General features: G+C 30.2%; 2 protein-coding genes across 3 annotated transcripts; both read right to left on the bottom strand.

The window, feature by feature from the left end:
- Window positions 1-6,993: 6,993 nt before the first annotated feature.
- Window positions 6,994-9,017, bottom strand: LOC119689846 (40S ribosomal protein S11). Of its 2 annotated transcripts, none has more exons than XM_038104763.1 (4): window positions 8,942-9,017; window positions 8,159-8,284; window positions 7,393-7,598; window positions 6,994-7,168 (listed from the first exon to the last, which is right to left on the bottom strand). In XM_038104763.1, the coding sequence occupies exons 1-4, from the start codon at window positions 8,951-8,953 to the stop codon at window positions 7,045-7,047; spliced, it is 468 nt and encodes a 155-aa protein (XP_037960691.1). In that variant the 5' UTR covers window positions 8,954-9,017; the 3' UTR covers window positions 6,994-7,044. The 2 variants fall into 2 exon arrangements, with proteins under 2 accessions (XP_037960691.1, XP_037960692.1); XM_038104764.1 differs by lacking the exon at window positions 8,159-8,284 and adding an exon at window positions 8,445-8,564 and having other exon boundaries at window positions 8,942-8,988.
- A 3,128-nt stretch (window positions 9,018-12,145) lies between these two features.
- Window positions 12,146-13,863, bottom strand: LOC119661810 (thioredoxin-related transmembrane protein 2 homolog). Its single transcript, XM_038071299.1, has one exon. The coding sequence runs from the start codon at window positions 13,697-13,699 to the stop codon at window positions 12,863-12,865; it is 837 nt and encodes a 278-aa protein (XP_037927227.1). The 5' UTR covers window positions 13,700-13,863; the 3' UTR covers window positions 12,146-12,862.
- Window positions 13,864-24,267: the final 10,404 nt, after the last annotated feature.

Below are 24,267 nucleotides of genomic sequence, written 5' to 3'. Positions count from 1 at the left end.
ATGGAAACTTCAAGTATCACCTCAAAAAGATAACTCTTGCTGAGAAAGACACTTGTAGATTATTTCTAGAAGAAAAGGAGACAGCGGTGCATATATTGTGCCAATGTCTAGCACTGGCAAGCAGAAGGAAGACTGTCTTGGGACACGATTGGGTTGGTGATGACTTGGCAGGCGATCTCAAGCTAAATTAGCAGCTTGCATTAACAAGCGATGTGGTTATGCGAACGGAAGCCACTTTAGCTTTAACTCATAACGACACCCAAGAATCGAAGCATGAAAAAGAACCTAAGTCCTTTTGTGGTCTATGTCGGCTAATCGTTCACTTCAGAAGGGCTACTTGTTGGACAGTGCGCTGTCCCAATGTCCTACAATGTATAAATATATATGAGTATGCATCTGCAGTATTTTTCGTAGGACATTATGTCCATGAGCACATGAACACACATGTGGAAATAATTTCAATGTTAACATGTTACTTTCGTGCAGTACGATTCGAATATTGATTTTTTAATAGAAAAATGCATTGATGGTAACTAAAAATGTTTACAGATTTGCGTCCATAGATAAGAACACGTCAATCTTGTCACAGCTTTAAATGTATTCAAGTTTGTGGCATAGATGCGTGTTAAAACTTGCTTTTATCGAAGGAGTTTCAGTTACTGCGCATGCTTCGTATTAGTGAAATAATTAAGAATTAAATATACGATAATATTTATATTAATTAATGTTGATAGCAATATGTTTTTACCGAAAAATCCTTTCATATACTTTGATTTGACATTGGAAATTTAATATTTATTTTGAGAGTATGCTTTCGTTCTCAAACACATATTCTTCTTCTCTTCCGAAAATGCCAGATATAGTATCTAAAAGGAAATTCCTACTTGAAAAAAATTTAACTATATAAATACCAACGGTTTTTGGCAAAAGTTTTTTCAAAAAATATATTCAATTACACGAAGGTCTGGGTCTTTTTTGAATTTTATATTCGGTAGGTCCGTAACCAACTTTACGTCTGAAAGAGCTTTTCCATAATTTGAAAAATGTAAAAAAAAGTCTATACTGTTAAATATTCGTGATATATTAATACTGAACATACACAAACGTAAATACAATGCCTTGATTCATTTTGGTGCGTTCAAGAAGTGTGTTTTAGACGATTCAGTATGTAGCAAAGAGGATCTCATTTAACCAGATCTCCGATGTAAATATCGTCATTTTCTTGGATAGCGAATCTGTTATCAAATGTCTGATAAGCGCAACAACTGCATCCTTATTAGTTTGAGAATTACCGGTTTTTCTAGCGAGCTAGCTAGGCGTGTTAGTGTCCAACTCATATGGGTATCTGGACATTGCAAGGCATTCTGTTTTCTAACATCAATTTCTCGGACATTGGTATCCCACTTGCAACCGCTAAACTAAAAATCCTGAGTACATAAAAATATTTGTCTGATATCAAGATCTACTTGATCCAAAACTATACAAGATATACAACTTAACCTGTACTTGCTCAGCAATACGGTGTCGGTTGTGTACTAGGAAGACACATTATGAGACTTGATCTACCTTATAATGACTTTTAATGTGATTGTGGCTCTAAAGAGTGTCGGAATCCGTATTTTCCCTTCCTTATTAATACCTATCTTTAATCAATTGAGGATCAAAAATCGTTGGAATCCTTTTTCCTACCACCTGCAAGAGCAGTCATCTTGTAAAATTAGGAACTTAGTCAAATTTATAGAGTTATTATATTGTTGCACTTTCACTTAAATAAGGGAGTCATGTTGTTCGGTGTGGTTCAACTATTTTTACTGTTTGTGTCATCCTTATTTTTGTACCTATAAAATAAATATATTTTTACTTTAAACACAGTAACTCCGCTTTTATTCTTTCCAATATGAGGGATCTGCCCAACCCCAAAGCAAGTAATTGCCAATAAATGATCCCACAACAAGTACTTTTTTTTTAAAAAGTATGGTTTATATTTGAAGGTTCCTGCCAATAAATATTTTGCAAAAAACTCCATAACTCATTCAGATAGTTTTACAAAGATTTTGGAGAACCGAAATATTATTTTTTTATGGATTCGCTACATTGTATTTTATGATGAGATAAAGTAGGGACAATTGGTCACTTTAAAAATATCATATATTAAAATAAAAAGAAATTCCTTCAAATATAAATAACTTCTTTAAATACAAAAAGAAAATAAAATTTTCTTAGTTCAAAAATTTAAAAATAGAATCAAATAATAGATAGCTCCGAGAAAACAGATCTCATCGTTATCTAATATGTTGGTAAAATTTAATGTATTTTTGGTACTATAAGTACTTATAAGTAATTAAAGTATATACTTTTTATATACTTAATCACAGCAAGTCCAATGCTATAAGAAGTTCAATTATATTGATAATTATATTCGTGTATACTTACAGACATTAATATTCTGACTTGTCTGAGCTGCCACGTACTTATAGTTTATAATTATCAATTGTAATACAAAGAGCGCTGTTGGAAATACTAAGAATTTTTTTACATTACTCATTATTTAAATCAAACATTTGATAATTTTTGGTTTTTCTAAAATATTTAAAAAAAAATCCGTTTCCCAATTCCGTTTTTCCACGTGAAGGACCGAACACCGACTGAAGTCTCTAAAAAATTAGAAAATCGAAGCTAAAAACTGAGCTCACTCATATTGAGCAATAATTAATTATTGTTATTATTTGTTAAATATATATATACTTTTATATGTGTTATATGTATGTTCTGCATAGTGTACATATGTGTGTATATCGCTTTTTAATTAATAATGGTTTTATATGGTAAATGCAACATATGAACAATCCTTTTCCGGTACGTACTGAAAACGATTGGGTGTTGTGTTGCGTTTTGCTTTTGGTTGTCTCCCTGGTGATAAAAGGCGTATATATATACCGACTGCTCGCACGGTGACCAATTGACCGACATGCATGCATATGTATGGCTAAGCACAGGCCGTATCCTGCCTAATAACGTAATAACGACACGTAAACTCAATCAATTTTCATGATTGTTGTGTAAACAAATTGTTGCCATAATTTCGGGGAGGTTGAAAACACATCAACATTATGAAAAATATATGTGCTCAGTTACAGCCGGCATTGATACAATATTTCATAGGTGAGAAAAATTCACACGCACAAATATCATGATAGTCCATTTAAAACATCAAACTAATTGGTGTGATGAAATTATTTTGTACAAGAAATGACACTAATTATAGATATATAAATACGACAAGATACAAATAGACTACTGAAGGAGAAGTCTGTAGAAAACTTATGAAACCTTACACAAAAAATTATTAACGGTTTTTTTTAATGGATTATTTAATTGTACCTACAAAATTTTTATTGTTTTGGAAATACTATCAATAATTCTCTGCTATTAGAACTCACAGTTTTCTTACGTGGTTAGCATTCTTCGTAAAATATTCGATAACCTCATTTTCAATTTTTATTAAAAACCAAGTCATTCTAAAGATTGTCAATCGGAACGTTCATAAATTTTCAATTTCTCCATACTAGAACAACATTAAAAGTGTTATTGAATAAGGAGCACATCACTTTCATAATTCTCTTCTATTAAAAGTTTCCAATACTAAATACAATCCACATACAGCGTTTATATTTGTGTGCTTACCTTTATTTTACAAGATTTTAGGCACGCGATCAGATCAGAAGCTACATCGCCACTATATCATATGAGTGCATAACAGCTACGACAAAAATGATAGCAAAAGCACGAAGAGCTGTTAATGATTTTGGATAGACTGAAGGAAGTGGAGAAACTCCCATCTCCACAATACTGAACTTTACCATGACGTTTTGGCTAGCCCAGTTCATACGATTATTCTAGTCAGTTTAAGATAGGTTATTTATTATTTATTATTTATTATTTATTATTTATTACATAAATAAGACATCACATTCTCAAATTGCAGTTTAGAATTAGGGGAAGAAGATGACAGTTTAGTTTGGAAACCATGTTTTAGAAGGTCTTTAAACGCTTTTATTCTTTTTGGACTATTACTTATCTTTCTGTTATAAAAATTTATGACGCCATCATTCTCCCACTTCAGAGTAGTTCTTTTTTTTCGCTCTAATAAGTAATATGTACAGCCGTACATTTGTGACGTCATTATCATCATGTTCGCACTGCTGTGCAGGGTTATTTTTATTATTACAAAAACAAAATATTGAAATAATAGATCTTTTACGTCTGAATTTAACTGATGTTTACAAGTACTAAAGTCAAATGCAAAAAGTTAAGGTCGTATTAATGCTCCCAAACGTACCGAAGAGTTAAGTTTGGACACAATGGAAAACGAAAACGTGTAGAACATTTAACAGAAAATCAAAATCCACAAAAACATAAATAACATGATTTGTATCAAAAAAATAAAACTAAACGCCAATATTTAATGCTTTACGTGCGTAAGAATATAACGGCAGTTGGCGAGCGAAGCTCGCAGGGGGCTCAGTCCCTAGAGACTCCCTATTTGCTTTGTTCACCTCTGCTAGAAAGATTTATGTTAAACGCTGAGAATGAATACTCAGAATTCTCGTTGATTTGAAGTGCCGATTATATTTGTAGCACCTACTTATTAGTCACTAAGCCAACCTTCACAGTGATGCACTTAATAAATATATTAAATAATTTTCATTGGTAATAAATATGATAAGACAAATCGAAGCAAATTAATATATTTGTAGACTTAACATTAAAAAAGAGATAATATATTCCTTTGACTTCCTTAACATGATATCCTCCGTCCATGCGAACCACGAAACTAAAATGTTAGTGTTGGCTGACATTTTCGTTTTAGGTCAGTACTTCAAAAAACAGTTCCATCATTATTGAACCTAATATTCATGCTAATATTAGGTTCAATAGTGATTGAACTAATAAGAGAGCATTACTTTATTTGGTATTTTCCTCATGGCTCAGTTCAAAGCTGGACAGTCATAAAGAATGTGATTAAAGGTATCATCTGATTCCTAGTAGAGGCTGTGGCGATCTTTCAAATTAGTTGGCTGTCTCAGCTTTGTTATACTGATGAGCTGCATCTTTTCGTAGTCATAAGTACAAATCGCATCTTTAGATTGATTATTGCCATTGATTGTTGTTTGATCAAGTACATTGCAGAGCATTATATAATAACAGTACACAGCGGTTCTCGAAGAAAACTTTCAAACTAATCTATTTATATAGATACAGATATGTACGTGCTTCTTTTATCCCCTTGGCAAGGTTGAATTTTGTGTGCTCAATAATGTTGTTTTCAAATCTCATGCGAAATCGTGAATATTGCATTCTTGGAATATGGTGGAACCGATAAAGTTGATGGCAACTTACTTGTACTTTCTCTTATTCGGTAGATTTCTCTGAGGTTTGTATTCCATCGACTTAAGCAAACCGACTTGGTAGTGAACTATGCACAGTGAGAGTTTGGGTAAGAATTAAAACCTTTTGAAAGCAAAGTAGTAACCATGATCAACTATCCATTTCCGGTGATAGGGAAGTGATTTCATCGTTTTTTAAGGATGATGAACTTTTGTTTACTATTCAAATTTTCAATGTCCTATATAAGCGCTTCTATTTTCTTGTGTCTATACAGTTTTTCTGATTTTCGCTTATATGTTTGTGTCCGTATTACCGTTTGTGCAGTTTTTTTTACCTGGCTATATTTATATTATATATAACGTCTACACATTCTTGGTCGAAGGTTTCCCATCTTTACTGATCGCTGATTGATTTTGTTTTGAAAACTTGTAGTCCCTTGGAATACCATGCTTGCATTCTTGATATTCCTTTTTTCATTTTTCCTTTCAACAGGTTTTGATCACTATCGATGTTGACGCTTATGCAAGGGTTCATAACCACTACTGAAGATTATCCGTTTTACTTATTAAAACATTGTATATATATTTATTATTCACTGTATCTTTCACGTACCTTTGTTTATGTTCGTTAAGGTAAATGTGAATTGCATACGTAAATAATAGCTCTACGCTCTGAAATTGGCATAAACTTCAAACTTCGCATGTCTTTATAAAAATCAAGAATCAGTTTACGTCTCCTTTGTCAATTTAGTTGTGGGGAATTATAAGATTACTGTGGTCTCAGAACTACCAAATTCTCCAGGCATAACCCTCCCACTTCTTATATTTTCCAAATTCAAATAGCAACGATTTTATGTAACAGATGAAATAAACGCAAAATCGCATAGCAAGCACATAATACCTTAACAGGTTTGTCCAACTGGAACCTATGGCAGTACCATAGGCGAGTACTTTAATTACTTATTACAAAAAATTAATTTTATTTTCTAATCACGCCTCATATGTAAACAAAAATAAATAGACAATATTTAGTAAATAATTAAAACATTTATTTAAAGTGTTTTTGTTGTTCGTACAATTTAAATGCCTTTTTATCAAAACCTCAATATTTATAGAATTTTATCAGTAAAATAGAAGATCCTAAATCATTCTCACAAATAATCCCCCCCCCCTCCCTCCACCTCAAACAACCATTCCCATTCTAATCCATGTATGCGTCTTGGTATTTCTTTCCTGTTATCTGTTTTACAGATCCCTACTGATTACAAAAACAACAACCCCAAATTATTGCAAGAGGAAATCTGTGAAGGAAAAAAAAGTAATAAATTAAAATATTTCATGAAAAAAAACTATTTAAATTTGTATTGCATAATAGTGTCTCAATATATTTACGAATCAGTAAAATGGGTTTAGTTATCAAGTCTTTTCGGCAATTATGTTTACGAAGACCGTCATGATTTTATCATCATTGTAAATAAATTTGGATTGAAACAATATTAATATTAATATTTAAATTTAAAGTTTGCTTACCTGATACAACACTGCCAATATCTCTATCTGAAACCTTAGAACTGAAAATGAACGGATACTAAGAAAAAACTAAAAATTATTATATTAAAATTTTTTATTATATTTAAAGATAATAAATGAATTTCATTTAGAATTTTTTGAAACTCTTCTTTGCGCCTTGGCCTTTGCTAACTTTAAGCACATTGAAGCGCACTGTTTTAGATAGCGGGCGGCATTCACCAATTGTGACAATATCGCCAATTTCGACGTCTCTGCAAATGAAAAATATAAATTAAGTTATTGTTAAGTTAATATAAGCAATTTATGAAATATAAATTATTAGTTGTAAATTCAGTTCTTTAAATTTAGTTATCAAGATTTTTCGGCAATTATGTTTATGAAGACCGTCATGATTTTGTCATCATTATAGGAATGTAGCACTACCATTATGTGCTAACAAAGATATAGTGTGCATAAATGCTTTCATTATATTTACCTGAAGCATGGTGAACAGTGTACACTCATGTTGCGATGACGTTTCTCAAAACGACTGTATTTGCGGACAAAATGCAAATAGTCACGACGGATGACAATGGTACGTTGCATTTTGCATTTGCGTACGGCACCAGTTAAGATACGGCCACGAATTCTCACGTTGCCGGTGAAAGGGCATTTTTTGTCAATGTAGGTACCATCAATAGCCTTTAAATTAGGAATCAAAAAATGAAATCATTTAAAAAATATAAAAAAAACAATATGAATATATTAAAAAATATAGTGCGTATAAATAAATCAAACTGAATAATATAAATCTATTTCAAAATATTGAATTTATGTTTGAATGTTGTCAAAATCTACACTTGATTAGTCTTCATATTAACGTAACTGCTCAAAGACAAAAAGGTTATATTCGGAGTTAATCCCATCCCAGAGGCGAAAATTTGGTGCAACTGCTCCCAACAGGAACCTAACAAGCAGGTCCATTGAATAAGTTATAACATTATATCCATGTTATTATTAAAAAAAAACTAAATATTAAATGTCCTAACTGCAATTATTATATGTAAATGTAAAAATAATATTTACTACTGACTAAAAAGTACTAAATAAATTATTTCGTATATACTCAATGGGTGTTCTAAGATATTTTCCTAAGTACTAAATTTGTTGTGTGAAAATGAAAACTTAATATATAAAAAAATATTTAGTTCGCATTTATGTTAGTAATATAAAAACAGATAAATTAAAACTTTTTAACTTACTTCACGTGGAGTTTTGAAACCTAAGCCAATATCGCGGTGGCGGCGAAGAACCTTCTTCTTAGTCACGCCAGGTTTCAGTTTTCTGTTTAGGTTGATTCCAAATTGTTTTTGGAAAGCCCTCTCGTTCTTGATATTTTTTTGTTTTTGTGTTGGATAGTTGGTTGGTATTTTAGTGTGTTAAAATAGGATAAATGCAGGATATTGTGTCCATGTTTTGTTTACAGGGGGGCAAATACATGCAAATAAAAGAAAAATTCGATTAGTTTGGTCTGCGCATATATCTTACCTCAGTTGGTGTTTTGAAACCTAAGCCAATATTCCGATAAAGTCTTGGCTTCTTTTTGGCATTTAGTGCCTTTTTGCGTGCGACGGGCATTGAGAATTGTTTACGATATGAACGTTCGCTCTACTCAAAATTAGCAAAAATAAAACATGAAAGTGAGGTTATGGTACATATTAAATTATAAATTTAAAACTTTTATTTTAGTTTGTACAAAATATATAATTCCGTAAAATTTTTAATCAATACACTTTAAATTAAGTACTTATAAATTCCGCAAATTATTTACGATTTTTGTTTAAATTAAATTATTGCACCGCGTGGTAGAACACCATTAATCTCACAAAACTTTATTAATTTCTTTTCATTTGAGTCAGATTATTTAAATTTTAGATAAAGTTTAAAATTTACTTTATAAATTTTTTTCTTTTCACATTTCACATTTGCGTTTTTAGATTTTAAACAATAAATTGTTAATTTAATCACAGAATTTCACGTCTTACCTGATCAGCCATATTGGTGTAAAAAGAAAGAGCACAAGCCTGTGAAGGAAGTTGAAACGACACAAAAGAGAATTTTTTGACATATTATTACGATTTTGACAGTCAAACGTTAACTTGGCTGCGTTTCTTTTACAAAAGAGCATACTTTCAAAATTTGTTTAAAATTGAAAACACGAAGAGTATATAAAAATGCGCTATTTATACAAATATCAAAAATTTTGTTATTTGTAAATTACTAATTTTATATTAATACTTGTAAATAACAAGATAGTAAGATTGTTTTATGTAACTTATTATCATTTTCGAATACATTGCGTGCATATTTAGTGCTTACTGCTGTGTGTCAGTCCACTTTATGGCTGGTGTATAATTTATACAATTTGTTTTTTGAATCTTTGTTGAATTCAAAGTACAGATTGATATCTATATATTAATCCATTTGTATTTTAAAACACATTACAAAAATAATTTTTTTTTCATCGCCTTGGGCTATGTTGTACTGACAGTACACATATGATATATGGTTAGGACAATTTTAGGTTCTTTTAAGTCATAATCAAACTGTATTTTTCTGTTGCTATTCTATTATTGGGGACTATTTTTATATATATGCAGATTTATACAATTAATGAAAGCAATATATAAAATATTATCAGGGAACAAAAATTATAAGTATTACAAAAATTTTTAAGATATATAGAAACAACATAAAGTTATCTAATACTATGTTTAGACACACCTTAATTTCGCAAAAATCTTAATTTCATCTTCGTTTTAACAAAATTAAGTTGATTTTTCCTTACAAAATTCAGTTTTGAGGTTAGAACGAAATTAAGGAAAATGGCCTTAATTTCGTTGAAACGAAGGCTTAAATTAAGATATATTTCAAATGCAACTATGCGTAAGATAAATTTTAAGCAAAAGATAAAGTTAAGATAACGAAAAAGTGCAAATTTTTAAATTTGAATATAGAGTAAAAAATCCTGAAATCCACTAAAGCTAATAAAACTACTGAGTGCCATCCTTTATAGTTATAATAATCAATTTTTAAAATTTCCTAGATACACATGGTGTTTGCATCATGTAATTTTTAACATTCGATTTGTAAACAAAATACATACGATTTCCTTAATTTGGAGCAGCATAAACACTTTCGAAATTAACTTAGAACGTGTGCGAGTTAGGCTAAGTTGATGCTAAACCAAATTGGATTGGATTAAATTTAATTTATATTTTATTTATTGAAAAAAATTATTATATTTTGCCTTTCATTATCCACGCACAAAGGACTCATATACTCTGCTTTTATTTTAGAAAGCTTTTTGCCATTTTTAATAACGAAGGTTAAAATAAAACATCATGTGTGCAATTTAAAAATAAAACGCTTGGTTTGCAACTTATATTTGGTTTTTAAGAATAAGTAAGAGAAAATAAAAAATAACAGTTATTTTTGCATTTTTCGATGTTAAGCAAAAATAATAATTATTTTTGTATTTTAAAATAAAAGCAGAATGTACGATTTATTGGTGTATGGAAAAGTAAAGAACAAATAATAATTATTATTTTTTAATAATATAATATAAATCAAATTTAATTATTTTTTGAATTTTATTTTAAAAGGCGAATGATATTATTAGTAAATTTTTTTTTTAAATTACTAACTGTTAAGTCCTTAGATATTATACTTTATCCCTAAACTCTGTTATTAATAACTGAATGGAATGTAGAGATATATTGTAGCCTTAGTTATTAATTATTTTGTTTACATATTATATGTAGGCTATTTCTGACTTATTTGGGTTAAACGCAGAATGGATTTTTTGGTCGAATAAAACAAAAAAATCGTAAAGTGAGTAAGTACAAATTAGTAAGTCAATATTTATGAAAATAAAGGAATGTTAAGAAAAAAATACCCGAAAAGAACATGCAGTCACAAAAACTATTTTGTCTCAATAGCTTTAATCTTATTTTAAATTGCCAATCCGAAGTTTTTTATTATTTTTAATCATTTAAATTAAAACTTAATTTTAATCATTTTTGTAAACTGTCTTTTAGTTATTTTTTTCTATATTCATTGCTACAGCTATGAGAGTCTTGGAATTCATTTTATCACCGTTTTTTAAAATAGTTTTAAGAGCTTGAACGGACAAAAATTCAAAGTTCTTTTGAGATTATCAGTTGACAGGTGGCACTTAAATCTTTAAACTAATTTTGAGATGTTCACTTAAGAGGCATGCTTCTCATTAAAATTAATCTTTAACTCTTTTTAGTCAATTAAAAGTGGTTTTAAGAAGCGTGAGTTTTGAATGTCGCATTAACGAGGCGAATATCTAATTATAATTATTAAAATCATTATTTGCCAAAAAAATTATGCTTCTAAATCGCAGTTTTTCTTTAGTCAGTCTTTAAGATAACTAGTTGTAATTTTTTGCAAAAACAATTGTTAGGTAAAAAATTTCTTTTGACTACTAGAATAAACCGTTTTTCTCGATAGATAGTGAAAGCAAACAACCTAGTTTCAGTGTGTAAATTTAGCTTTTTGGGGAGAAGAGTCATCTCTAATTTTGTACCATTTTCTTTGGAAACTATTACTTTATTGTAATTAATATAAAAACATTGAATACATTGAAATTTTAATAAGTAATGTAGTAAATTCTGAACTGCTGTTTTATAAATATAACAAGAATTACATTTAATACGGTTTTTAAGTGTACTAATTGTCAATATTTATTACGTTATAAATAAACATGGGTGCGTTAAAAAAGTTTTTATGTGCAATTATATATTCAATGTCAAAAATATCACTTTATAAAGAAAATATAATTTTAAGAATTTATACCGTTACTTTGGTCAATCAGCGATAAATTCCATGTAAAAGGCCAATAGGTCCATTTAAAAAATGTTTGAGTTGTGTGCTAGATAATAATTTCTAACAGTTCTTTGGGGCTCTCAAAAAAATAATATTCCAATAGTTTTAGCCAGTCATTTTGCTGAGACTTGGCATCTGCACAATAAGTTAGGATCTAATTATGCTTCCTGTTGACAAAGGCCGCAAAGAGTATCGGTTATTGGTGAAATAATTGGGGCAACTTGCCGATTAGATGGTGTCTAGTAACGACGGCTACTTAAATGATCTTAAGAGTTATCAATATATTTAGCTTTACGTATACCAGAAATAAATGATTAAATCAAATTTATTTTTTATTTAAATAGCAACAAGTTTTATTTAATTTCAACAAAATATAAATAAAATATACCTTAATAAAAATACATAAATAACAAAAAACAAAAACATTCAATGAATTATCGTTGTTTTAAAACTATTATGGCATGCATACGTGATTTTTCACATGTCTTAACCCTCTTATGTAAATCTTGGACTATTTTTAAAACTATTTTAAGTCAATAATTAAATATACCAAATTTTTATATAAAACTATAATTGCGCAACAAAATCGACAAATATACAATTATTGTTAATTACGTACGTACATATAAGGGTTAACCACGGTTTAGTTAATTTAGATTGTAACTTGAAACGCACAAGGTTTAGAACATTTAATGAGAAGTGTTATGTTTAATTACAATAGTTTTTTTTACAAAAAAGTACTACTTTTACAAAAATAATATATTACAATTTTTCAAATTATGTAATTTCTTTTTACAATTTAAATGTACTTCTTAAGTGAGTCCTTTTCTTAGGTTGGAAATACCAACTGTAATCTCATAAACCTTAATGGCAGATTTGGGTTATAATTTGTTCAAACAATTGTGCAAATATGTTAAAATTAATAAACGACTTGAATGATAATTTTATGAATTAATAGAGAATCTAGACTTCTTTTGACTAAGCTAAAACATAAATTAATGCTTAGGACGAACACATCAGCGTTGTAGTTTTCATTACTATAAATCTTGTCTTTATTGTGCTTTCTTGATTGCGGCAGCAGCGGCTGCATTTATTGGTTTTGCTTGCTTTATGGGATTCTCGACGCTCTGTTTGTAGAGGTTATTAAGACCAAAAGCGGCGCGTACATTATCCGTTGAAAAGAAAAACTTTTGTAGTTTAGAATTAGCACTAACTGTAGGACGACGTTCAACTTCTTTGCCATTCTGGAACAGTATCACTGTTGGCAATTGTCGGGAGAAGCTGCTGTCGGATATGTGGTATTTCTGTGCAACGATTGGAAAACGACCGATATCAATTTTGCCAAATCTTAGATTCTCTAAACTATATTCGGCAGAAAGTTCTGCGAATACAGGAGCGAAATTTACACAACTTGGATTCCACACTGTATAAAAACAAATCAACCAGTTGATTCGCTTGTCGCGTGTTAGTTCTTCTTCAAATATTTCATGGTTACGAAAATATGTGATGTGTTCAGGACCGCGATAAGATGGTTCTGGTAATAACATACCAACCAGTATGCATAATAATAGGAATCCAAGACCAAAGCGAAAATCATTGTAGGCCCATAGTATTGTATTGGCCACCTTAGTATAGATAAACGATGCAGACAAATAGTTAATCATTGTTACGCTGCCAGTCTTTCTTGAACGTATCATTATTACAATTAATAAAAAAAACAGTATTTCTGTTTCTCGGCTGTCTAATTCACACATTTCATCTCCTCGATGTTTGAACACTCTCGTACATATCGGGATGAGTTTTTTAGCCAACAGATATGATATGGCCAATAGAATATTCACCCAATAATATGGTTTGGCTAACACACGTAAATGTTTTTTTAATGACATGGCAATTTTATATTAATTAATTAATAAGCACTTAACTTTAATTAATAACTTCCGTTTTTATTAATTTTTGTTCTAACAGAGTAGCCAAATGTGTTTATAAACTACAAGAAATAAATGTCAACTCAAGCAGTAACTGTAGAATGATAAATTAGAACAGATGTTTTGGTTGCCTTGCCACACAGTCACGATTCAATCATTCTACATCATTTTCTTAACATGAGTCAATAGAGTAATAATTTAGATTTCATAATATTATTAAAACATAATTTGGAGTATGATAATTTGTGTACATTTAAATTAATAAAATTTTTTTAATATTAAGAGAAATTATGAACCAAAACGCTTTTTTGAATACCAAATGTAAGCATATCTATCAAAATTTCTGATAGAAATGCCATATTTTATTAAAATATTGGTAAAATATATGGTAAGAGTTGTATTAATAATCAATTTACAAGTTAAAGTATAGATAGATACATATTTGTGATTTACCTTATTCAGAAAGCACCAATAGGGGTTTTTGGTGGGTCGCAAGCATGGCAAAACAACAATACTACTTTCTCTATCTAAGCGCTTAGTTGTGAAGTGGCCAAGTATTTTAGTGACTGCAGAAAAAAGTTACCATAGCGATCTATTGTGAACTTTCATTGGAAATTTCAAAAAATATTCCAGTCATCTGACAATGCTTGTAGCAAAAATTCATACACAATTAAAAGTTTCACAAACTTTTATTTATATATTTTATTACTTATATTAAAAAATGCTATACATGTATAAATACAAAACACAATCGTTATAATAAAACAAAAAGTTATAAGACAATTGCAAGAATAATAAAACTATGTTAAATACTGCTCATTTAGCATTAACTAGTGATGTTAAAAAATTATAAGCTTTTATATATTTTCAAATACAATATAAAATAATTACCAACAACTTTTTGTCATTCAGTTTATATATATTTATATAAAAAAATTTTTATAAAATTATCTGCAGGTATTTTTGTATTTATATGTATGCAGTGCTTTACGAAACCTCTATAATATGTTTTGTTAATAAACAATTAGAAAGCCTTTCACTGCTTTTGAGTAAGCCACAAGCATTCTTCATTGCAATACGTATAGATGAATGAAAACAATTCCTCATGAAGTGCTCTCTTCGTCTATACAAATCATGTGAATTAAATAAATTAAATAAATAAATACGAATATATATAACCTATTGAATATGACAAATAATATAATAAATGATATATTATAAGATAATGATGTAAGTTAAATCCTTTTCAATATTCAACCAGCATACAACTCGTAAAATATTCAGTACAAACTTACAAAAATGACAAAAGTGGTTCAACGATCATGTCTAAATCTTTTTAAGAAGAAGAAGAACCTCTTTGGAACCGAATTTAAATAGTAAATTCGTGATATCTTAAATGTCACAAAAAAGTTGATATACCATTAACTTTGAAACCATTTGAGTATTAGAGTCAAACTATTCATAATTATTTTTGTAAAAGAAAGTATGTATTCTATCTGTAACTTCAATAAGTTCAAATGAAGTTCATAATGAAATCATAATTATTCAGGAAAAATCCAAATAACTTTTCTTCAGTTTTTTATAAGTATTATGTGCAGGATAATCTATTTTTTGGTGCGAAAAGTAAACGCAAGTAAAACACAAGTGATTATGATTTCAATTAATTTTTTATTATAACATATTGTTTAAACATTACCATTAAATAAAAATAAAATAAAATAAAAATGAATCATTTTTGATTACTCGTCTGCATAAAGTTGGTAATATCTTGATCAAACTTGACGGGCATTTATTTAAAAATCACCGAGAGTAAGAAGACTGTCCGCATAAATATGGTCCTTGATATTAATGGGCAATTTATACCACCAAAATGTATGCATAAATTACGTACGTCCTTTCTTGCGTAACAAAACCACTACAGAATATCTGTCTATAGCTTATGGTACCGCCCTATTGTGACCATCTTTTACATCCATATCTTCAACTTCACGTCATAAGGCTGTTATCGTATCAATCATCACAATTGATCATTGATCACGTCACAATTGACAGTTTGCGTCACATTTGCGTATTTTTTTATAAAAGTATGGACTTATCACATCCATTTTTGCAGTAATTTCATAATTTGTATCATGTTCAATGATTGTTTAATAATTTTTATTATCTATAAAATGGCAAACATACGATTTGATGTATGACACTAAAACAGTGCCACCAAATCATGGGCACGAAATGGATAACTTTAGAAGATGTTGTCAATTTGCCTTTAGACAGAGGAATTTCACTGTGAAGAAACTTCGTCGGAATGACGACAACATAAAAAATAGACAAAAAAATAACGAAATTTTATTTTAATTAATGCTAAAATGTAATCTTACTTTAACAAATGGTTTATTATTCTGGTAGCTAGTTCCATTTTGTAATTCTGAAAGTCCTTTTTTTAAAACCGTACATAAATAACCTTACACTTCATTAAGTATACGGAACTTATTCATGATTTTCTATTGAGATAAAGCAGCGAACTTTAAAATATCTGAAAATATGGAAATTTACTTTTTTGTATTTATTTTTTAATTAATATAGTAGATAGAGTATTTGGTTCATACCTATTTTGAATTTGCCAGGAGTGAACAATGTTTCTTACAAAGATTGTCATCTTCTCTTCATTTAGAGAATTGTCACTTCGCTTTCAAGTTCCCTTTATAATATTTATTATCCATTCTGAGATGTTAAATTAAAATTAAACTATTCTTTATTAAGTATAAGTTAAAGTTCTTAAGTTCTTTAAAGTTTCTGTGAATAGACACAACATTATAACAAACATGCTTGGTAACCCTAATAAAGCGAAGTATTAAAAGTTCTCGAGCGCGGGGTATTTTTTAAAATCTATTGGTATAATTGTGTTTAATTGGTGATACTCGGAAATTTTCTAACAATTAAAAGTGTCCGCTAACGCAGTGCAATTGAGTTCAGTGAATTAAGTGAACCAATAATTAAATTTACTTTGTAATTTAAAGTGAGACTTCGACAGACAAGAACTAGAATTACAGTTCCTGATAAAAACAAGCGAAAAGTATTTTTATTCGCCGTGTTATATGCCGATATTATATATTCGCCGTGTTATATGTCGATATTTAAGTCGAGCTTTCAAACTAATTATTAAACTTTGGTAAAGCGAACGAATTTTTTGTTTTTAAGAACGGGGGTTGTTGTCATCACTATACGTGCTTGGGTGTGGAATGCCTGCAACTGGACCGTAATTAAACTGAAACAATAACTTTGAATTGTTTTAAAATCAAAGCTATTAATCTTCGACAAAATATAACAAGGGCGCCACCTATAACTGTCATTTGCATAAGAGATCAGTAGCGTCAAGAAGTCTATTTCGCTTCATGGAAAATACAAATACAACCAAGGCACAAATAACAGAGGAGAGTCATCAGCTCAGACAAACACCTACAAAAGTTACAGCAAAGCGTATGCGAAGCAGCCCTGGTGAACAACAAACTATCAACACAATGAATATACAAGATATGAAGGCGATGTTTGCTGAACTTTTAGATGACAAAATGAAAAATTTGGCAACGAAAACGGATATAGAGGATATAAAAGATAAGTTAGTAGAAAATGCGAATCAAATTCAAAGTCTGAAGGAAGAAAATGCTAAGCTTAGAGAAGAAATGCAACAAATTAAAGAATCGAAAGAAGTTGATAGCAGGCGAATATCACATTTGGAGAACCAAAGCAAGAGGAAAAATATTGTAATCCGCGGCCTAGCTTGTGATGCCAACCAACGGACATTCGATCGTGTAACTCAACTATGCAACGAAGTTCTATATTCCAAGCCCACTGCCGATAGCTTCGGTAAGAAAGTTAAGCGAGTACGACGGAAAGGTGAATGTCGTTGTAGAGTTGGACACAGCAAACTCTGTAGAAAAGCTGCTTAGTAAAAGTAAAAATCTAAAAGGGTCACAAATCACTTTAGAACGGGATCTTGATGCTGGTAAACTACTACATAAAAAACTTATGTTGATTTTAAAACAGAAAATTCTCACAGTAAGTAAAGTACACAGGGTCAGCGTTAGAAATGAAAAATTAAGAATTGGAGACTACTGGCTAAGGTGGAACAATAAAAATGAACTTGTTTGTAATGATCAAAAAGGCGAAATGGTTTTAAAAATATTGTATAAAGAATTAGCTACAAAAATAGATATTAATTATGTAAATCTTTTAAAAATATTAGAAAAGAAATAGGGACGCGCTGTCTGCGGAGGAAATGAAAATAGTAGTACTAGTAATATAGTTAATAATTTTAGAAACTTGCGTATTTTGTCATACAATATAAACGGTTTAAAAAATAAAATGATCTTTCCAGATTTTTTCGAATTCGTCAAAGGCCATGATATATTTTGTTTTCTAGAAACACATATAGAGGAGAAAGACTTGGAAAACTATAAAAAATTTTTCTCGGGTTTCGAATTACATTTCAAAAAAGCTACTAGAACAAGTCAATTCGGCCGTGCTAGTGGTGGAGAAATGTATGGAATTAAAAAAGAACTAAGGAATGCTGGCTTTATGTATTGCTTTGAAAATATAAATAATATTAACATTATCAACATAAAAACAAAATATATAAATTTCAAAATAGTCCCGTTATATCTAAACTGTAACGATTGGGAAAATAATTTCCAACAACTGGCAAATCATCTGGTGGAGGAAAACGTTGAAAATACAATTTTAATTGGCGATTTAAATGTCAGAATAGGAAATATACAGCAAAACATTGAAGAAATATTTTTAAATGAATTTAAATCAGGCGTTGAGTGTAGACAATCAAAAGACGTAGTCGCTAACAGCAGAGGAAAAAAGTTTATTGAGCTGTGCTGTGATTATGGCCAAATAGTGCTTAATGGAAGAACGGCAGGAGACATAGAAGGCAACGTCACATATATAAGTAGTAATGGTTCTGCGGTAAATGATTTATGCACAGTTTCACAAGAAATGCTGACATATGTAGAAACCTTTACGGTAGAAGAAAGAGAATGGTCCGATCATATGCCTTTGGTGATAAGTTTAAAATTGCAATGTGAAATACAACAAAACACGGAACGAAAACTGCTTCCGACCCTCAAATGGAAAGATGCAAATAGGGTTCAATATAGCAAAAAACTTAAGGAAAATATAAGGACAAAGCTGCAAAATAAAACACATCTAGACTTATCAGATTTAACTGATGTTATACTAAAATCTACTCCCAAAATACGAAAATGTAAGGGATTCTATACCAAAAAATCAAAATGGTATAACTTCCGATGCTTTGTCGCGAAGAAAAAAGCTAAACACTTGTTGAGAAAATATAGAAGAACAGAGAGCAGCGCTACTAGAGCAAATTACTTAGAAGCAAATAAGAAATATAAAGATGTATGTCTGAAAAGTAAAGCTGAATATTATAGAAATCTAGAGACACGTATAAACACAATTAAAAATGGCAAAGAATGGTGGAAGCTAGTTAAAGAGCTAAGAAATAGGCCTTTAATAAATGAGGTACGAATTGCACCAAATGAGTTTAAGACACACTTTGAAAATCTTCTTAATCACACGCAAACGGCGAAAGATGTGCATTATGCTCCAAACTTTATAGAAATAGACGAGCTCGACAAACCTATAATGGTGGGTGAGATATTGCAGGTCTTGAAAAAAGCGAAAGACGGAAAAGCACCAGGTTTAGATAGAATCCCTTACGAATTTTACAAAAATGCAAATACGGAATTTTTAGAGCAACTCGCGAAGGCATACAACCAGATGTACGACTCAGGAAGGGCAGATTCAAGTTCTGAACCGAGTATAATATTTCCAATACACAAGAAGGGAGATAGTTCAGTTGTAACCAATTATAGGGGTGTGGCATTTATGAACACAAAAGCAAAAATATTGATGGGTGTGCTCAATGAAAGATTATCCAGTTGGGTTGAAAACAATAACATCATGTCTGAATACCAAGCAGGATTTCGTAAAAACTATTCCACGGTTGACAACCTATACAATCTAACATCCATCGTAAAGTTGAAATTTAATGAAAAAAAGAAAGTATACGCTGTGTTTATAGATCTAAAGGCGGCTTTTGATAAAATCGCTAGAAAATTACTTATGTACAAACTGAGGAGCATAGGCGTTTCAAGCAAATTTGTAGATTTTATTGAGCAGATTTACGAGACGACAAATTCGGTAGTTTGGAACGGAAGCGAAGTATCTGACAGTTTTAGCACAATTTCTGGTGTCAAACAAGGTTGTTTGCTTTCCCCCCTTCTGTTTGCGTTATATCTCAACGACTTACACGATTATTTGGACGGTGGTTTGCAGGTGGAAGAACTGAATATAAGGCTGTTGTTATATGCAGATGATATAGTCATCTTGTCCGATGATGCAGAAACGCTACAGAAAATGATATGGAATCTTGAAACATACTGCGACAGTTGGAATTTAGAGGTAAATTTAGCCAAATCGGCAGTCATGGTGTTTAGAAAAGGCGGTAGGCTGTCTAGTAGAGAAAGGTGGACATACAAAGGGGAAGTGCTTAAAATAGTCGCTGAATATACATATTTAGGGGTAACGCTCACGCCAAAAATGATATTTAAAAAACACCTGGAAAACAGGAATATATCTGCAAAATCAAGCATAAATGCCACTTGGAGTACGTATTTAAATAACGATAAAATTTCAATCAGGGCAAAGTGGCAAATGTTCAATGCTATTTGTAGAGCCATACAAGGCTATGCGGCGCAAATTTGGGGGAGTGACATGTTTAGCGAAATAGACAAATTACAATGCTACTTCTTCAAAAGAATTTACAGGCTTCCCAATTTCACTCCAACCTACGCCATAATGCTGGAATCAAATATGGAAAGCGGGCATTTGTACACAATGGACTTGCATTTAAGATACGTCTACAAGACTTTGTTTGAATATAATGAAAGGAGATTGCCAAGAATATTGTCACAAAAAGTTCTGCAAAAAAATGTATTTTGGGCAGAGAGACTAAACGTTTTGGGAAATGAGTCAAGCCTAGTTTGGAATGATGAAACAACAAGCCAAGAATGGAAGAACAATAATTTCGTATTATTAAATCACTTAAAAGTGGAAAACAGAGTAAAAATGTGGCGAAAAGCATTGAGAAGTGAAAGCCGAATTTATAAGTACCTAGACCATAACTTGGGGGCTCAATATTTTACAGAAAGCTTCAGTCGTGCGCACATAATGTGGATTTTTAAGGCGAGATGCGACTTAATTCATTTAGATGGCAAATACAATAGAAACTGTACACTGTGCAATCTCAATGAAACGGAAAGCATACAGCACTTCTTAGGCCGCTGTCCTATATTAAGGCCGTTTAGACGAATTTGTTTTGAGAGAGAAACGTTAGTGGAAGAGGAAGTAATCAATGTGCTTAATGGGGAAAATGATCCTAACTGGAAAAAATTGATTAACTATATTACTAGTGCTTTAAAATACAGAAAACTAATTATAAATGAATTTAATACTTTTTAATTAATATTTAAAAGCATATACAATTAATTTAAATTCTGTATAATCCCTTTTTTGTATTGTAAATATAAATTAAGTTTGTAAATTTAAATTTTGTAAATTCTTAATTTTAATTTTGTAAATTTTAAATTTTAATTTTCTAAACGTTATGCAAGAAAGTAAATTTATTTTAAACCAACATCTCCGACAGACGACTATAAGTCATTGTCGTATTCTTTGTTTGTTCAATTCAATATTTTTAAGTAACTATAATGTTTTTAGACTTAAGGCTTATTACTTATTTATGTTAAAAAATTTTTTTTGAAATTGAATAATAAAGAATCTAATCTAATCTAATCTAATCTAATCTAATCTAACAAACAGTCGTCTAAAAGTATTACAAACCTGTTTGTGTTTATATATTGCCGAAGTACTCCCAGCACCATCCAGAGTTCTTACAAGAAGTTTTTTAGCATCTTGGTACTTCCGTCTTACCAATGAACTAAGAGAAGATAAAGGGTAAAAAATAAACAAGAAATATTTGCTTTTCTGTGTTGGTATTATCTCCAATATTATTTTATTATTATTATTTTTTTTTTCACATATACTACTATGTATATGTCTGTTTACAATGCTCAATGATTTTTGATTTATTTTCAAATTGGTTATTAAATAAGTCTTTAAAGATAACTCGTATCAAGAACAGAATAAGTTTAGATTATGGAATATGACAGTCGTATATATCTTAATGTGGGTAGCCAAGTCTAATTTTTACTTTTCTCTACAGCATTCCACAATTAAGTTGTCTCAATACCAGTAATGTATTGCGTCCCTAATGGATTATTATTAGTATGCACCGGAAAATTTAAAAAATAACTTAAACATTCTTCTTCACCCACGTGATTCGTCTGAGGTACTCGATTTCTATATTCAATTCGACTTTGATTTACTTGTCTTGCTGTTTATTTTTGCCATTATTTCGCAAGAATGCTTTCGCATATAATATCGTTGTTCAAACTCAGTCCAGTAGTTCATTCCAGTGAACGAAAGGCTTGCTACTATTAGCTTCAACGATTGGAAAATTCAGCGAATTATGGTGCTATGTAACTTTCCTCAAGGTGAAGTAGTGCAGCACACAACACACGTTCCCGTACACAAAAAAACGAGAGCCTTCACAGCTCTACCTTATAATCGATTGAATAGCCAATTCTTCTGTGCTAATAATGCCAGAACACAATAGAACATATCTTTCACTCCCTTCGGGCTAATGTGCAAGATACTCTTCGTTTACCCTCGATGAAATAAGAGTATTCTTCTGACCATCTTCTTTAACAGGAATGGAATAGTTCATTAATAACTTTATCCAACTGGTCGTACAGTTAATAAAGTGTACTTATTACCTACTAGTTTTATATGAAACAAGACAGTGTACGCTATGACTTTTCTATTTTCCAGAACTGAAAAATGTACTGAAAAAGAAAAAGATAGGATAAAACCAAAACCGCAGAGTGAGTTTCTGACGGTCATTAGAAAAGCGTTCCAACAGCAAAAGCGTATCTCTGTCTGGAAACTTCTGTTTTGTAAGCGCGTACCATCAAAGGGAGACTATCTCGAAGGCGATAGAATAAATACTCCTAGATATTTTTTGATTGAATTTAATACTATCAAAATTTAAAAGAAAAAATAATTTTTTCAAGTTTTATCATTTTTTATTATTCTTTAATTTAAAGCTTTTTTATAATAAAATTTATAACATTTTTCTCATATCTTTTATTCTTTAATTCGTTTCCGTGTTTCTCTTCTCTTTATATTTCATTCATTTTTTTCGTTTTTTTTCATCAACTTAAGCGCTAAGCTATACGCAAGTTAGTAATTATTTTTTTTATTATTATAAATATTTTTAAAATCAGTTTAGGTTTGCTGTCAATTTTAAATTTTGCCAATTATTTTTGAAATTAGCTACTAACAGAAAATACGATACAGTGAATGAAAAATTATTTTAAAACTAGTACTTTTACTTTTCAAATTGTTTTCAATAACACAGTTTTTTAAGGATATAATTTAATACAGTTCTTAAATTATTAAATATATATTCATAATTAGGTAAAATTTCATTTAAATATTTTTGTTACTTATATTGTATTTTCAATGGTTTTATAAATTAGTTTGTTTTTTTTCATTATTTAAAATCAAAACATTATATTTGCTTATTTTGTTTTATTAATTTGATTTTGTGTTAAGTTTGTTATTGTCTTAAATATTGTAGAAAATGAATCAGAAAACAATAATTTAATTACACAAAAATGGCTGAATTAATATATAAAATCTGTAATCAGTATTAATATTTTATTTAAAAAACATTTTTAATTTCTATATTTAGTTTCCGTTTGTTTTCCGTAGAAATGAAAATTGTTTCACCGATGGACAGATCTGCTCTTAAATCGTGTCACCTACAAGTGTAACCATATATATTTGGTCTGTTCCACGAGATACTCATAGTAAAACTCAAGTAACACACAAGTACAAACTCAGAGCGTAATACAAATAACGTGCCATATTACGCTCTTTAAGGCTCAGTTAGACGGTTGGTAACGTAAGAAATTAATTCAACGCGAAATGCACAACCAACCAAACGTGTGTGTTTGATAGAAACGAAATAAACAAAGTACACCGTTTTTATTAATTTCGTTCCTATCAAATACGCAGGTTTGGTTAGTTAAGCATTTTGTTTCGAATTAATTTCTTACGTTACCTACCGTCTAACTGCGCCTTTACACAGATTTTCATGGAACAGCTTTGTGTAAAGTCTCGTGAGAATACCAGAGCCGCGCAAGTAAACAATACAAAAATTGTAATTGAAGCCAAAACAGCTGATTCACACAACACAAATTTTACTTGAATTAAAAAAATGTACGAGTAAAGTCTGTGTAGCTTTTTCAAATTTCGACAAGGATATTACGCTCCTTCAGATGCTCTCATTTACTCGAAAATTTATGTTACTCAAAGTT

Source organism: Teleopsis dalmanni, chromosome X (assembly GCF_002237135.1).
Source record: "Teleopsis dalmanni isolate 2A chromosome X, ASM223713v2, whole genome shotgun sequence".
NCBI lineage: Eukaryota > Metazoa > Arthropoda > Insecta > Diptera > Diopsidae > Teleopsis > Teleopsis dalmanni.
The sequence above is the reverse complement of the archived record's forward strand: the minus strand, read 5'-3'. Positions and strand labels throughout refer to the sequence as shown.